General features: G+C 38.2%; 1 protein-coding gene across 6 annotated transcripts in view; it reads right to left on the bottom strand.

Moving 5' to 3' along the window:
* Positions 1-1,207: 1,207 nt before the first annotated feature.
* LOC100747772 (semaphorin-2A) overlaps positions 1,208-18,229 on the bottom strand; it is a 564,473-nt gene continuing 547,451 nt past the window's right edge. For all 6 annotated transcript variants that reach the window (XM_012386839.3, XM_012386840.3, XM_024368287.2 and 3 more), the window contains 5 exons: positions 14,819-15,049; positions 13,785-14,198; positions 12,057-12,333; positions 9,555-10,002; positions 1,208-8,401 (listed from right to left, as the gene is read on the bottom strand). In XM_012386839.3, the coding sequence (XP_012242262.1) occupies positions 8,327-8,401; positions 9,555-10,002; positions 12,057-12,333; positions 13,785-14,198; positions 14,819-15,049 (1,445 nt within the window). In that variant the 3' untranslated portion in view covers positions 1,208-8,326. The remainder of the gene's footprint in view (positions 8,402-9,554; positions 10,003-12,056; positions 12,334-13,784; positions 14,199-14,818; positions 15,050-18,229) is intronic.

Genomic DNA, 18,229 nt, shown 5'->3' with positions numbered 1-18,229 from the left:
CTCGGTAAAGAGCCATCAGATGCGCTTTCTCACGACCTTTTTATCATGACGGAGATGCACGCGTTCTCGTGTTGTAAAACGTGCGATCGTTCACGCGGTAAACTTTCATCGGGAAAGTTGAATGATCGATAGATGGCGCGACTCTGTCTCAAAGGTTCCCAGGATGACGTCACAGGGGAAACAGATCCAAATGGCGATGACGTCGCGGGGTACGAGCGTAGAAGTCAGCCGTGACGACGTCAGTTCAATGAGTGAGAGGGTAGAAAGCGTACAGACAGGGTGCATAACTCCCTTGGAGAGAGTTAGTAGTTACACGTAATTATTCAAACTCAGGGGATAGCTTGAAGTTCAGGTTGCTCTATTGATCGGGCAATGGTCGAACAGACGCGGTTGAAACGTAAGTTTTGACCGCGTTGCGCCGGCCGGTTTTCTCTTATTGCTAATCTTATTAAATGTAACCGAATCATCGCCACGGATTTTGATCTAAATTTGTTCGCGGTAGTTGGACGCGGTATTCTTTTCAGTCTACAAAAGACCGTAGTATTCCTTGTTGCCTTGAAACGGATCCGTATCTTCGATCGATTTACCACGTTTAGATGATTCCAGATTTCGAATCGTTGCCTTTATTTGTTCTCTTATGATATACGGTATATGGAAACGGAAGTCATGTTTTATTTTTTGAAGTGCTTTTGAAATGCTTTTATTTTATTATTAGAGGGTATATTAAAGAGTATACTTTTGCTGAACATAATCTCATTTATGCAATTGACAGCACGAGGTAAGAAATTGTAATATTTAAATTGGCATTTTTTATTTACTTTTATTATACATGCATATAAAATGCTACTGATTTGGATACGAATTTTTAATGGTATTTTTCGAACAACTCTCACTGACGCAAAGGTAAGAAATATAAACCATTTGAATTTAAAAATCTTTCCAGTTTCATAAATGTATATAATATTAGTTCGGAAAGTTGTAAATGGATTTATTTAACTTTTAATAAGCATTTATACTATCGAAAGACTTTTAAGAGTAATAAAGAATAAAATATACTTACCATAAAATCCCATATGCGTGTCACGTCTCGTAACGAAAGAAAACAGAACATCCGGACAATCCAAGATTCCGTACGCGTCATTTATTATGCAAAAGACAATGGACTTCTCATAAGGGTATACGTGAATAAATAGCACATACGAATCCATCGTTTATTAAAGCAAAACTTTATTATAGCAATAGTGAACAATGGATAACTATTAAAGATTTTTAACATGTTTTTTTTTTTTGATAAAAATAGCAATTGGATGTTTAGGTTTAAGTATTAGGTGAATATCTAAAGGGTCTCTTACCGTACGAAGTTGTTCGAACTAAAAGAAGTGTCTACAGTCGTGTGTTTAATGATGACAATTGCGCGAACGCGTAAATACGTGTGAATTTTCCATTGGTGGCGCAAGTGCAGCGTGAATCCAAAGAAAATATCGAAAAAATTAAAAAACTAACAAACTACCTCAACGATCTTTTATCTCATGCTAATTAAATGATAAAAATTGAGTCACAATCGAATATATATCGAAAGTGTATAAAATAATATTAATATATAAATAATATATCTAGTTAATATATAAAAGAGTAAAGCGTCCAAATTTCTCGGAGCTCGTTCATACACGAAATTGTCGCGATATACGCGTCAGTTCGTGCCAACCAACGCGCAAACAGTAGAAAATTTAATCGATAGCAGAGAAAGCGCGTGCAACGTCCGTTTTTCTCCGATAGGGAAGAAAACCGAATAATAGCCTTAATTACGTTACATGCACCATTGCCATTCGAACAGAATGTTTCGAACGGATATCAACGCACGAACTCGAATGACTATTCGATAGAAAGCGAAGGAACTTTCGAAACGAGCCGAGACGCAGGCCACGCCTCTTTTGATCTAAAATAAATTTCTTCGCTCGTAAAATAAAAGAGATTCTCGGATTCACGATGTACTTTGGTCCGACTCTATTTTCTACCCTTGATCGCTGTAGTCGAGAGGGACGAGCGCTATACAAAAAAATAAAAGGAAAAGAAACTCGTACAAACGGTAGAAAAGTTACAGAACGAAAGAGGATAAAAATAGGGAGGAAATAAAATCGAATGGCAAGGACGGTAAAAATAATAACGATGATGATGATGAGAAACAAGTTACACAGTGGCGAAATGATGAATCTCACGCAGCATTCTCTCTTACTCTCGTTCTTTCTCTCGCAGAATTTCTCTGTCGCAATCGATGGAGATTGTCGTCGAAACGATGTCAAAACGGAAACGTTACGAGAAGACAATCGATGACGCGCAAAATGTAAAAAGAAATGGGATATCGGATGGTGTGTGAAATTAGGAATTAAAAAAAAGGTTCACGAGCGTGGTCATGTGTGATAAATTCGCTTATAAATTGTTTGCAGAGAGGCGATGAATGAAGCACGTTAAAAAAAAATGTCAGTTCGGTAGATCACCCTCCCACCCCACGTTCACCAGAAAATAAAAACCGTTTCCGTACAGAAATCTAGAGAACCTAAGACAGTCGTCGGCTAGTCCTAATGATATATTTGAATTAGTCGTTACCGGCTACCCTACTCTCCTCCTTATATCGTAGTAATAAGTCATCGTAGTTAAGTGTTTCATTTAGGGCATTCGCATTCTTCCATCATTCTTTCTCTCTTGCATTTTCTCACTCTCGCTTTCATGTATCTCGAGTAACTGTCGTCACAGAGACGTCTTTTCGTACAGCGTACACTAAATCGAGCTATAACCTATCTTTGCTGACACGATTGTCGCCACTGGATCAGATCGATCGGAGTTCCATAAACGCGATGGTCCCCAAGCCATTTTCACTTCGAAACCGTTGATTCACACGTTAAATAACCGAACCGCATCTTCTTATTCTTACAGTCAGCCGATCGATCAATTTACGAAAACGACAATCTCGATACCCAGACGAAAATGAGCTCTTCTATCTCCGGTCAGTATACTCCTTCTACCTCCATCTGCTTCCATCGCGATCCAGCCGCCACGATCGTGTCTACGCAATATACAGTACTCCGATAATATTACAAATAATATATCTAACAACGTTAAGTTCATCTTAGATTGCTTTCCGTGATCACGCCGACTCGTTCTACGGAGTCTGAATGTGCACTCGTCGAGGGCTCGAACTAGGATCATTCGCGGCAACGGATCGTTTAAATTGGCGTTTCATCGCTCGATCGTTTTATCGATCGCGCCCGCTTTTCTTCCTCGCTGGCCGTCGACGCGTACACGAGAGACTCGTGGTTCAAGATTATTGTGTACCTTAGTAATCCTCTGCGTCTTTGTCCTGTTTTAGTTCCGCTTTCTCTAATATTGCGCTCTCTTACTACTCTCTTATGCTCTTTTACTGCTCCCCTCTGTTATTCGTCTTTTATTATTTCCCCTCTTTTTCTCTTTTTAAATAGCTTTGCATAGAGGTACGATATAGGTAAGTTACTATCATTCATTGCGTATCGCTTCGTCACGACACACACGCTTCTTGATACAGTCTCCCTTTCATTCTGTCTTCGTTATTCGTCATTTAGATTCTCGTTAGCCCTCGCCATCCATTCACACATCGCGTCGATTACTTTGGAATATTCTAACTATAGTTGAAATATTCTCATTGCCAGTCAGTTTCGTTTTAGAGTCGACGCGAAACGTTTCCGTGAATGATCCTCGAGAATTACAAGTAGACGAACCCGAAGAGAAAAGTTTCTTTTCTCCGATCGTCTCGAAGGCAACTCTTGAACTCACGATCCGCGATTATAGGACACGGTCTAAGGTATTTCTCTGTTCATCATCTTATTTGCTCGAAAATTAAGTCCTTAACCTTACGACATAATACTATTCAATACTTGTTTCAAGCTCATAATAAGTACATATTTGAAGATTAAATTACCGATTATTGTATTAACCTTACGCTTCTACCATCTTTCCTCTTCCATCTTCATGTACATTTATATCTCTTCATTCTCTCTCTTTTTTCTCGTGCTTATCAAGCACTCGTTCACGCTATAACACGCATACATTCGTTTTCTCATACTATATCTGACAGTGTACCTTTGTATGCCGTCGACGCGATAGATACAGAACAGAAAATCGTCGAGCACGGCGTTCCAAACCTCTGTACAAGAATAACTAACGGTTCACGCGCGTCGAGTCTACCTCCGATTGGCCCGCGGTCCTCGTAACTTCCGGTTGAAGTTAAAGCTTCATACACGGCGAGGAGAAAATGGCGCGCGGGTCACGAACGGCCGCGACGTGAACCTCTCAACAATACGAACGTTTATGTACAAACTTAAGGGCAAGAGCGAAACTATCACCGATACATCGGTGTTTTTTCTCTTTTTATTCTTTTTCTTCACCCCTTTTTCTTCTTCTTCATCTTCTTCGCTTGTCTACATTATTATACTTATTATTTCATTTATCGTTCACCGTATCTCATTTTGCAGCATTTCGATCGTCGTCCTTCGCCTCTGAGGGAACTCCGGTCCGTGCATACGCGCGCGCGCTCACACACACGCACACACACACGCACGCACGCACACACACGCACAGACATATACATGCACACAAAACGAGAGGTGTCACCACCTCGCTACGGTCTATATTTTATAGCCTATGTATGTATACTAGCGATGGCGAACTGGGTCTTCAGGAAACAGCGACCGTTCCACAAATTGTTTAATACAGCACCGGTAAGCATCCATCTCCGTCGGTAGAAGCAATTGTGATCGTCGAGAAGTTTGTATCAAAGAATTCAAAGGGTTAAAATGGTAAATAAAATGGCAAATGGTAAATGTCAGAAAAATAGAGAATGATTTTTCTTTAACCGTAAAAGAAAGATGTGAATTCCATGCTTGATAATTTAATTTAGTTACAAGGACAAAAATTATCTGAATAATAATTCGATAATTTTATTAGTTAATAAATGGTAGGTTTGAATTTTAAGCTAATATCTCTTATTCATACCGAACATTTTCAATTTTTATGCTTACATCGTTTACCATTTCAAATTTCCGATTACTTCCGACGATACAAGTATCTACGTTTAAAATAGTATACGATAAACTAATACTACGTGTGATATACTATAAAGGATTAAAATATTAAATTATCGCGGAAAAATCGTACGAAATAAGAACTAGTGGAGGTGAAAGGAAAACTTGCGGAGAACAGAGAACGCTATTATTCCTCGCGTCTACGATTGTATCGTTCCGAAGAGAATTTTTATAAAAATACCATGCACTATGACGATCCTATTTACATACGGACGTTCCCGGACCGGAAGAGAAACGACTTTATACGTTTAATCGAACAGCGGGAAACCTAAACGCGCTTCGCCACGGACATACATGGAAATATTAGAACAAGACCGGTAAATCGTCGATCAATGTTACTTAATCGAACGACGCGATCGAACGAACGGAAAACGAACAAGAGAACGTATTGCTCGCCGACATTTGTCTTGCTGTCGAAGCTGCTTGCTGCTCGAAACGAGACATCCGTGTTCACGAGCGCGTGGATTTCGAAACTGTCTCGAACCGATCGTCTGTCCGATTGACCCGCGATTTACGTCGATTTGCTGAACGATTTAAGCTCGATCGAGACCCGATTCAATCTGGCGAAAATCGTCGAGCAAAAACAGAATTATTCTACTCCTAGGCTCGGAGATATATACGAGAATCTGTTTGAATCTTTGGCATCCAAAAAGATAAGTACTCGAGGAAATTCGAGTAAACGTAGAAGTTGGATGCAGATAGATTCGTGTGATAAATCTGTGTGTATTTCTATCCAAGTATACAAGTATGTGTTTGTCTTTTGTGTGTGTTTGTATAGGTTTGAAGAGCGTATAGTGAATATGAAGATGACAGGCCTTATTACCGATCTCCAATACGCGTCAGACGCGCCTACGTAGCACCTTTAGAGTTCTCGTGAATGATTATGGTAACAGTGATATCGTTGAATGATTAGGATGGCTGTGAATACGGGCTCGATTATAGCGATATGGATGGAATTGTCTTGGTTAGCATTTTGGTAATTTAGAATCATACGAAGGAAAAGAGAACGATCGATTAAAATCTTAACACAATTCGAAACACTTATATTTATAAATGTTAATAAATTAGGCTAATTAGATTGTCATCGAATTTTCCCTAGTCTGGCTTTCTAGCTTTTTCCTAAATATCGAATTCTAAATCCGACATTATAGATTTTCGATTAAAATTTAAATACATGAGTTCGTGATTCATGAAATTATTGGAAGAATACTTAAATCCAGTTAATCGATACAATTTCTTTCTGCACTTTTAGAATTCAACAATTGTCACGTTCATAGAACTGAGTAACTGACTTTCCTTTCTCATTGTCTCCAAGATATTATATCCGAATACTGACAAAACTCGAGAAATGTTGATTTCAAAGACATTTCAATAGAATCGCGACAAAAGAACCCAAAAACTACAATGCTATAATTATAATCTATAGGGCGAGGAACAGAATCGCATCGATCGATCGATGCATCTACGCTATAGAAAAAAAGTGAAAACAAGTCGAAAACGAATGTTTCGTCGAGTAAGGATGATAAAAGGAATCGTGCGAGTCGAAGACAAAGGCGGCGGTGCTCGTCGCGAAAACTGTTGATATGAAAAAGCTAACAAGCTAATAATAAGTCGAGGTGATCGCGCGCGCGCCACCTACGTGGTAGCCAATTAATAATCTCATGTGTAACTTTGCGTGACGTTCGAAAACGCATCGACGTTATGTCGCGTTCTCTCCCTGGACGCGTTCCATTCTTTTCCATTCTCTCTCAATTTCACTTTCTTCATTAGCAAATCGATATACAACTTACATACAAGATTGTGTTGATCCTGACTTGTTATCTTTGACTCGTTAAAACTACACTGAAGCTCGACCTTATGGTATTTATTTTCTCTCTTCTCTTTTCGATCTCGTCGTCGCCTTTTACTCTCGGTTGTTTGCTCCTGTAACCTCCTAATTCTCGATAGAGCGATCAACCTCTCTCTCTCTCTCTCTTTCTTTCTCTCTTTCTCTCACTCTCTCTCTCTCTCGTCTCGTTTCGTTCGTATCACAGATCTAAGGAAACAGGAGGATTGATTTCCGGTTTCTAAACGCGTTACTTCGCGGACGGACGCCTCGATTCGAGCCGCGTTTTCGTGATCACCGATCAACCTCCGCCACCACGGACGATCAATCTCGACGATCTCTTCTAATGACCCTTCCCTGACCTTGTATCTTCCTCGCTCGAGGAACCGATCCACGGCGTGAGAAAGCTTAGGAACCGTGTGTGTATCAGCTTGTGCAGTCCACGTGTATTATTGTTGCCCTTCCGGCCGAGTTATTCCTATCGTCGTTCGCGTTTAAGGCGCACTTTCTCTCGAGACGATCCTGGAATCGCGTTCTTCTTGACCGCGTCGCGTGTCATTTATTTATACACGGGGTTAATGAAAAATATTCGTGGAGAGGGTTGCCCATTGAAAACGAAAGCGGATCCTTGACAGTGCTCCACCGTACACGTGCATTATGACATTACGGCAATATAGAATGTAAATGATACTATGATTAATGTAACAATGACGAGCGATCGTGCGATGAACACTGCGCGTTGCGGACAGCCTCGTTACACCGATTGGTTACAAGTAACCCCGAAATATCGATATTTCTGTGAACATTTCTCTCTTTCATATGAATATTTCTGTTTCGTGGGGATATTATCTTTTTATTTATCTCGCAAAAACTTGAGAGTTAAGCAAGAGACACGTTCCGGGCGGGTGATGAGGCCAATCAGAACGAAGCTCGTTCGAACGATCGAAGACGAACGTCACTGTGAATGTGATGAAAATGTACTTGTACTTCGGACGTTTTGACTTGCCGGGTATTTGCTGCAGATGTATTTTCGTGGCTTTCACTTAGACGAAAAATCGTCAGCGGCAAGAAAGACAAAGGCAGTGGTGTAACCGGTCAGAAGGTGAGTGAGGCTCGTCCAACCGATCGAGGATGGATGTCGCGGTGAACACGATGCTCGCGTTTCGGACATTCGATTTGTCGGTTCTTTTGATACGGACGCGTTTCGTGGCTTTCACTTGGACGAAAGATCGTCGGCAGCAAGAAGGACAAAGGCAGTGGTGTAACCGGTCAGAAGGAGAGTGAGCCTCGTCCAACTGATCGTGGATGGACCGCGATTCTTCGGTAAGACGCTCGCGCGTGGCAGTATGTCGGGATCTCGGCTCGACGAGGGCTCCAATGATCGGCTCCATCAGACTAAGGGGGTGCCGTACACCTCGTTCGTGTGTAAATTTTGATTGCTGTCGTTTTGCCTCGATGCGCATTGCTATAACAGAGAAAATGATGGGGATCCTCAAGCAGACGATAAGTTGAACGTTACGTAATAATTGAGAGGTGAATATATTTAAGTTTTTTTCCGAAATGAATAAAAACGAATTATATGATTGGATCAAAAAATCTATCATTTGGATTTTAATGTGCAAATAATGATATTAATAAAGTGATGAATAAGAAATTGTAGCATATCTTAGTTATAGACTTTTGTAGTGCAAAGTGTTTTTACAATTTTTTAATTCTATATCGATTGGGGCAATCAGTTTGTTTATGATTTGAAGCATATCTTTATATATTCTTGATTGTGAGATCGAAAGCATAATAGTGTATTTAAAAACACAAAGGTATTTCGAAGAAAGTTGTCTTGTGTAACTATAGTTCTAATAGCTTTCCCATAACTCACTTTCTGTGAGAAATATTTGCAATGGTGAGATATTGTGCGTAATTCATAGGACGACTATTCTATAACATAAGTAATTTTGCCAGTTTACTTTTTTTATTTTAAATTACAATCACATTCATTTCAATTACATCAAATTACACTCTATAGCGTTTATCTTCGCATTTATGCAAAAAGGGAAGGGAAACCTCTGACGAATATCGTATTTCCTTTTCGATAGAATGGACATACGTACGAAAGACCTTTGGTAGTTTTTATCTTCAATTTGTATTGCATTATACAAAGCTCTTTAGATCGTAGCCATGTGCAATAAAGGAAAAGAATTCTCGCGTGAAAAGTAAACATTAGCTTGCTACGAAGCTTTTGTTTTTTCAAGGATAAATTCAATTTTCTAAGGAACTTCGCATTCAGAGTTAGGTTACATATCTGCCAGCGTTACATCAAACGATTTCTTCTTGCAAACCACGCGTCTCCTTTATAAAACTTTTCAAATTTGTCACCAACTGTATATATAAGCAATCACACTCACAAACGAAACGAATTAATGACATTGATTTCTCGACAAGCAAAGAATACAAAATTACTAAAACCAGGAATAAAAGTACAGAAATAGAAAAATTCTTGCCGACAGGATCATAGAAGATTACAAAAAGAATATTTTCATTCATATTTCATCAAAGGTTTCTAGGTTCGATCGCAAGCATCAATACAAATATATTCGTGGGATCAAAGCATGTCGACTTACCGCTTGCTTCCTTTCCCAACTCTTCATGGCCGACTTGTACTTCTCGAATTCGTGACACCAATCCGAGTATATCTTCTGATAGTCGTTTGACTTGGCTGGCGCAGAGCATCTGTGTGCGTCCACTGTGATGTTGTACGAGCAGAGGAGCGAACCACCGAGCCAACAATCGTATCTTCCGGCGTCTTGCTCGTTCACGCCAACGATCACCAGGCCCTTCTCGGACGTCTCGATGAACTTGTCCCCCCCAGCACCGTACTTGTAGGCTATCTGATACCTGCCTTTCTCCTTGCTGTAGTGGTACCACCTGACTTCCTGATTCGCCAGCACTTCCGGCATCTTCACGAAGCAACCGAGATGCACCGACTGGCCCCAGGTGACTACGAGCTTCCGTTTACCCACGCTACTGTCGCAAACGTCTGCCGTACTGTTTGACACGTCCTGGAGAAGCCTGTAAAACAATAAAAATACGATCATAAGCATAGTGTTTCGTATTATTCATGTTTTTGTTATGAAACTGTATTATTTATTAGCATTTGCAACTTTGTTCGCGTGGGCTACTAATATCCGGAACGGTCTATAAGCAACTGAATTTTTATATAAACAGTTAGGCTAGTGAAAGATATCAAATTATAAAAAAGCTCCATTTCAGAACAAACACGTAAACAATAAACATCGTTGCTTGATCTCTACCAAACATGGGAGCGCATACAATTCAGATGCCAGGCTACTTTTTAGCTTCTACAAAACGAATCGAGATAAAACATATTCTATCCCTCTCCCCCTTCGGGCAGTAAGCGATACAACAGAAAAAGGTCCATCAAAATCCGCTCGATAGTTTTTACGTGATACGAGTACAAACAGGTAAAGAAACGGACAGAGAAAAATTGTAAAAATTATTTTCTTGGACTCCAAAGCTTATGAGCTGTTCCTAAATGATTGCTTTATTTGTTTTTATCCAATGTATATACTATACAACCCTCTTACTGTTTTATTACATATATATTATATATTATATACATTAACATTAAGACTGTCAAAATACTCGAGATAATCAATTCATAAATTTTATAAAAATTGTATAGATTGAACTTAGATCTTTGAGGATTTCAATAATTTTTCTGTAAAGTAGTTTTCTGAAAAGATAGAGATTTATTCCCTTTCGTATTATATCTGTTTTTCATTCCAATTTCTTCGATACACGCTTAAAAGTTCTTTTTAACATTATTTCTCACAAATTTTAAAACATTCGTGAAATATATTAAATTCGTTGTTATTAGAGAAAAAAATAATTTCCTATTAATATGAGTCGAGTATCATCCATTATGAACGGAGATAAAACAAAACTTTGCATTATACGTTATAACAAATGTATGTATCTTTAAATATATAACCGATCGGATAGATGGAACGGACTGTGTTCAAAAGGATTTAAGCGGGTTATGGAAATTTCAGGAAGGAAAACAGTGGAGTCGGGGCAATGTTCGTTCGAATTTATTAAACTGGACCAACTTAACTAGGTCATTCTGTGCATGAAAGTTCACCGTGAAATGTTGAACATTGAAAACATGATAATGTTTAACTCTAGAAAAGTACTTAATCGAACTACATTTTTTTCTTACACGTATTATCCTCGTACCATTTGTTACCTACGCTGTAACTACCTCTCGGTATAAAATGTAATAAATTTGTAGGATAATAAACTCGTCAAATATAACAGTCAGCATTTATAAAATACTAATATTTGCACAAAGTATTTCGTCAGCGTCTTATTTCTACCATTTCATATATTTTTCGTGTACAGTCAAGATCTATTATTGTGTTCTTTAAAATTATTATACGTTCAAAAAATCGACGTTCTAATTTTAATCGCTTTTTTGTAATAAAAATGATAAAATATAAACTCCAAATTTTTGTATAAATATACCGACAAAGGTGATAAATCTGCTGTGATCTTCGAATCTTTATGTAACAACCTTACTCTTATCTTTACGACTACAGGAGCTGTAACTATTTAAACGATCGATATATATTGTCAATACAATGTTGAGAACTCTGAAATATTGACAATAACATTAATCATCTGATTAATGCTTCTTAAGAAGACTTCTAATCTGTTAAGAAAATCTTCTATATAAAGTCGAAACAGGAACGCGTATATATAACAATTCTTTCATGTTTTGCTCAAACTTGAGATATTTTCCAATATTGAAAAATGCACAATGGATCGAAGATGATCGAAAGAACGCAACAAGGTTAACGTAGAATATTTGCAAAAATCTTGACTGTCATTACAAAATACATCAAAACCTAAGTATTAAGTATAATATAAGATAATATCTTTAATTCCATTTCTGGATATAATTCTTAAAGGGTATAACGATAAATTTTTATTGGATTCCAAACTCGAATTCTCTTTCCAATTACATTACATCGTTAGATCTAATCGCACTGGATTCAATGTCATTTTTGGAACTTCGAATAACGATAAAGCAATACACTCACCCAGGTTCGTAAGGTTTGCACGTGTTCGTGTCCTTGTCCCAGCCACAGTAAGGATCGTGAACGCAGCGGAGACAATTGTCGTATCTACGGGTGCACATCACCAGGTCGATCTGTTTTATTCGATGGTCGGAAGCTACGTAAAGAGCCTTATGCTCCTTCGAGATTTCCATCGCCTGAATCGGTTCGCCTGGCGTCACGTCAAAAACATCCAACAGAATAGATTGCGAATCGCCATTATTGTCTATCCATTGAACAACTTTGTGTACACGTCCGTCACCTGTAACAAACAAGAATAACGCGTTCACAAACACAATTAAGGCAGACAACGTTCTATTAAATTTACAGCATAAATTGATCGTGAAAACATTACCTTTGTCGATTAACAAATTTTTATGTTACAGACTTTCTATCACGTAGGTAATTCATGACAGTCGACAGCAAAATACAAAAGAAGATTAAAGTACAGAAGATCGAAATACACAAGTGTTACTTTTCTATAATTAATGCGTTTTATATCGCAAATACCATCGATAACGTAAAAAATATCAAAGGCAATGATTTCAAGAGGCAAAGAGATATTTTTTCCAATCGATTTCATCAAAGATCCATTTTATCCTGGCTCAGGATTTCAAAGAAGATCAACATGTTAAGAATTAGGTGTAACTGCTATATTTCCATAAAGTTCCATTAAAAATTAATCTTCGTACAGCGCGAAACATGTTAAATATTCTGAAGTAGCTGTTTCACCTGGAATTAAATTACTGACAAGACTTTTGCACCTTTCTGAACTCCGATCTTGTTGAAAGAAGCGCTTCCTTCTCTACAGATTTTTGTTCTATTCTTGATACATACCGCGGTGATAGAAAGTAATTTGTTTCGTTCGTGCAATTAGAAGATCCTGATATTAATCGATAATGGAAGTTACAACGTGTAATTAGTCACGGACTTATGTCGTGTTTTTGTAACTTGTTTCTTGTACAGTTTGCAAATGTACAGGAGACTTCTGATTATATTAGTTTTTAGCGGTAATAGACACTAGACAGTTGACTGTGAGACGAGAGCTGCGATTGCGATAGCAGATTGTACGAGTCAACTGCAAGAACTTTGAAGTTCGCTCATGATTATCTTGCCGAGTTTCTCGACGACAAATCGGCCAACGGATATCAGCGCAAAACGCGCTCCAACCTAGCTACGACTCCCGAATTAAATTTCTTATCACAATTTCCCGATTTAAAGTTTAATCCTGACACGATGAAAAATGTAAGTTATGAAACTACTGCAGCAAGTCGCTATAAACAAAAATGCTACAACTGGAAGAACAGCTTCGATATATATTCTGGGGTTCATAAATCTTTAGATATTTTGTTTAGAATAATGATAAATTAATTTTATACTCGCAAAATAAAGTTGACAGTTATTAACGGTTTGATAGAAGAAATAAAGTTCTATTGTATTTTTATTAATATCTTGTCTAGAATTGTAAAGTATTGAGTCTAAAGTACATAGTACAATATTTATTCAAATTATTATAATAATAAGTAATATATTGGAGTAATATATAGAAAGCATAAATACAGCAAATATAAAGAAATATAAGAAAATGTTAATTACAAACCAGATAAGATTCATCAGTTTCGAAATGAAAATCAATTAATCGTTGAACAGAACAAATAATCATAGCAAATCGACGAAATGTATAATCCTTTAACGTATGAAATTAATACTCACTGGATCCTGCATAGTAGACCGTATAATCCAAATCGAGTCCAACGAAATCGATTCGTAGTTTATCCACGACCAACCGTGTGAGCATCACATCGCGTTTATAAAAGACAGGTTTTTCGTTCTCGTGCGATATGGCCGAGTCCATCAAGGGATGAGATCGAATGAAGTTCAGCACCGTGTCCGGGAACGATTCAGTGTCATTCACACATTGACCGGGTCGCGGTTCAGGAACTTTGTTGGAAAGCACCGGAAGCCAAGCACTGCTGCTCGTCGCCTGTTCTTTGAATTTTCCACGGAATGCCTCTTGAATCGCGTCGATATGAAACGAGCAAATCGCCGAACCCATCAATCCGTTCGTCGACGTGGTAAAAGTACCGTAAAAGTGGGTGTCATCGCCGGGCACTTTGTAGATGCTCTCTGCAAATATACAAAATACAAGCAACCATTAATTTCCTGATAAATTAAACAAATTTTATTAGACACCAAGTGCAAGATTCGGTGGATAAATAATATACTTTTCCAAAAACATGATAAGCTCAGAAAGCTATATATTATACAATTCATATTTATGTAGAGGATCTTATTACGAGTTTTTAATAGTTTGTCAATACATATAATTTGTTTCAATTTACAAGCAGGCTGATTTTATTACTAAAATTTATCAATAATTCGACCTCAAATTAAAAATTGTATTTTTCGGAACCTCTTAAATAATTATATTATTCTTTGGTTGAAGTTTGCAGCATTGCGAGTACCTGAATTTTGAAACATCACGTTCAAAAAATTAAACTTTAAAACACGAATAATATAGGGATTTTTCAATGCATATGAAAATTATAAATTTTAAAATACATAGAACGCGAAAAATAGATATAAAAATTTAAGCAAGTAATATATATATGTGTGTGTGTGTGTACGTATGTATATATAAAGATACATTCGAAAAAATTTCATGTTTGAAAAATGGTTATGAAAGTATTCTTGTACTTGGTGGTTAATTAGATAAACTCGAATAATGATGTTGAATAAAAACTTACGTATTTCGTTGAAGTAAAATGGAAATTCACCAGGTATCGAACAATTCAGTCTGGCTTTCAAATAAGTCGACCAGTTTTGCGACAAGATATTTTTGCCGCCGGTGTCCCTTTTGCAAACTCTTGCCACGCGGGAATACACACTTTTGCCGCAATTTATGTATTCCACCGCCGTCTCGCGAAAGAAGAAGAATACGTGGCTGCCGATGTCGTAAGATCCCACGAAATTAGGTTCTGAAACAGTCACAAAGAATAACAGTTATTCGATCAAGAAAACTCGGTTTTCCGCAGATTCTGGCAAAAGTTTGACAAAGTTCGATATTGCGTTGAAGAAACGAGGTTGCAAAATTGAATTCCAAGAAGTCTTTAATCTTACAGAAGTGTTTATTATTTTCTATTTCAAATTTTCACTTTTACAATAGAGCTTTTACTTGAGAAATAAAATTTTCCATAAATGTAAAATGTATAAAATAATAGACTAAAATCAGTTTGCGATGCTACTATTCCGTATATTAAAGCGAAATCGCAGAATTATGTTTAACGTTCAATAAGTATTTCTTGACAAATCTAATACGAGTCGAACGTCGGTTCCCAGTCGTGGTGAAATTTATGGAAATACCAAGCAGAGCGTAAAAATGAAGTGGAATTTCGTGTCAGATCCAGAGAAACAGTAATTTCGACGGAGACTACCAGGCGCGCTAGGATTCTATCGTTGATGAAATTCCACTCGAAGATTTCCGCCGAACGATTTGCTCTTTAAACAGCGTCGAGCAAATTAGGATGCAAATCTCCTACAATGGTCGGCATTCTTTTGGTTCTGTTAAAAATCAACACTGCGAAAATCATGCAACTGAAACATTTCTCGAATTTGTAGAGATTACGAGAAGTTACTTAAAAATATCAATTTCGTATAATCTACAATTGCAATTGAAATTCGCGGTATTATATGACACAACTTTTTATAATACAAACATGAAATTATTAAAACTATAAAATGATAACAATACTGAATATTAAGTCTAAATTAAAAATAAAAGTCGACCATTATTTTATTACGTTCGAAATATACAATGATCGTAATCCTAAGAAATCTTCCTATATTCGAGGTAATTTAGCTTTCAATTGCGACCGTAAAAGTTGACTTTGGTAGTGTCGATATTTTACTTAACATAACATATTGGACGATTCACGTTGATGTTCCATTGAAGGATATCGCCACGAGCGCTCGTTAGAGAAACAAAAGTTCAACCACAAGAAATTACGCGAAAGGGTTACGAGTGAGGAAACGATCGTGAAGGCTCTCGAAAAACTTCGAAATTCAAGGAACAAGCGGAACAATGAGAAAAACTATAAAACAAACGTCCGAGGAGCTGGAATTACGACACGGTGAGCTAAGTTTTACACTCGAAGGAGGAACGACTTTTCTAGTTTTCATTTAGCACCAAGATGAAGCGACCAACTTGAACGCATGCTTAACGAGCATCCACTTATCGTTTTTACGATCTACAATCGTAAAACCGTTTAACGGTACGCTCGTTACTATAGTTCGAGCATCGATAATTTTGCGGATTTTCCTAGCTAACGAAAACAAGATTTTCTGATGTAAACTGTGAAGTTCCATACGAAGACCACGATAAATGAATATGACAAGTGACATTTTTTGTTTCGCATAGAAAAGCAATTTCAAAATTCAGTATGTTATAAAGCAATTCCGCGTCAAGATTATTTTTTCATTTGATTTTCCTACGAAATACGCGTTTTCGTCACTATATACGTAATTTCCCGTATATACGTAACCTAACGTAAACACTAAACTAGTATCATTTGTTACTTGCAAAACATCGTAGATTTGTTATCTATTTTAAACAAGCTCAGAATATTTCTTCTTAGCCACCAAATGATATAAAAGTCACACAATCCATTGCATAAATCCATTAAAAATGCATTTATAATATTTTTCCTTGTAGCAAACACAAATAAATATGAGAATAAAAATAAATAAATAACTGTTAACTTTTCTTACTATAGACTCCATAAATCAATATCACAACGATAATAAAACAGGAACATACGTACATCAGCTAGTATCTTACAATCGCCGGAATTCTCTTCATCCATTTCATCTACGATGGCTGCCCCCCCCCCCTCAAAAAAGAGCATCCCTCGCAAAATATCAGCAACGATCTCGTAAATTTACCGAAAAATATCTAGGGGAATTCCGAACGAACCGACGTCGTCCGCCCACGCGTCGAATTTTATTCCTCGATCAATTAGCCGTGTATTCGAGTCACGCCTCCCTAATTGCCCGTTCACCAACCGAAGCGATTTCACGCGATATCGGCGAGTAGTTTACCGTGGAACGTCGTGGAAAAACATCGATGCCGGCCGATGCCACGAGCGGCGTACAGACGGAAATCGAATTTTTTTCCGCCGCGTTTAAATCGCACCGCGCGCCAGCACTGAAGGTTCTCTCTCTCTCTCCCTCTCTCTCTCTCTCTTTCTCTCTGTCGATTTTACATTATGCGATGGCGTACGGAGCGGAGAGGCCGCAATCTCTTTCACAGTTCACCGATTAAATCGATTGTCTGACGCTTCGCCGCTGGAAGTTTGATATATTGAGGCACGGAAGCCGGAGAGAGAGGAGGGACGAGATGGGAAACGCGACAAGATAAAAGAAGAGAGGGAGATAGTAGAGACGAGGAGAAACACGGCGGCTGGGACAGGAAAAAGGAAATGTCTCGATTCGAGAGAAACACGGCGGGACCGACGAGTTTTGATTGGACTCCTCTCGTCGAGGTGAAACGGTATTGTGGAAGAGCAGACGCGGAAAACGCTCTAGCCACGGCACTCTCGATTTCGCGCCGCGAGAGGAATAATGAAATCACCCTTGGGGCTAGTTTCATAAAGTTTACAAGTAGCGCGGAGAGACGTCATCTCTCACGCGGCCAAATATGAAATTCTATTTTCCGCGGCTCGGCCGCGTCCATGCTACCCATTAGAGACGACATCCCGTTAATAAATACGCCAAATTACTCGCGGCCGGTTAATATTCGCGAACTTGCTCTTCTCTTCCTACCGAACCCTAACCCGCGACGATGTTTCCGTGGAGTTTTCAAATTCGCGTCAGTCTTTTCCTGTAACCTCTGTGGCCTTTCTTCACGCTCGGAGCCAAGTTTCGAGGAAGTTTGTATTAGTTTGACAGACTTGACCGACGATAAACGCAGTTTCGCCGGAGTAATTGAATGCGATGTTTAGAACCGATTTCTGATGTTAATTGTGTTGCGTGGAAGAAACTGAAACAGGCATTGTGGAGCAAATGGATTGAAGAAAGAGCAAGGATAGATTATGCAAATCATACGCGTTCGTGTATTTTAAGTAGAATACGTCAACCATTGCCTGGCGCGCGCAATGACC

The sequence above is a fragment of the Bombus impatiens genome, unplaced genomic scaffold (assembly GCF_000188095.3).
Source record: "Bombus impatiens unplaced genomic scaffold, BIMP_2.2 scf_0418, whole genome shotgun sequence".
Lineage (NCBI taxonomy): Eukaryota > Metazoa > Arthropoda > Insecta > Hymenoptera > Apidae > Bombus > Bombus impatiens.
The sequence above is the reverse complement of the archived record's forward strand: the minus strand, read 5'-3'. Positions and strand labels throughout refer to the sequence as shown.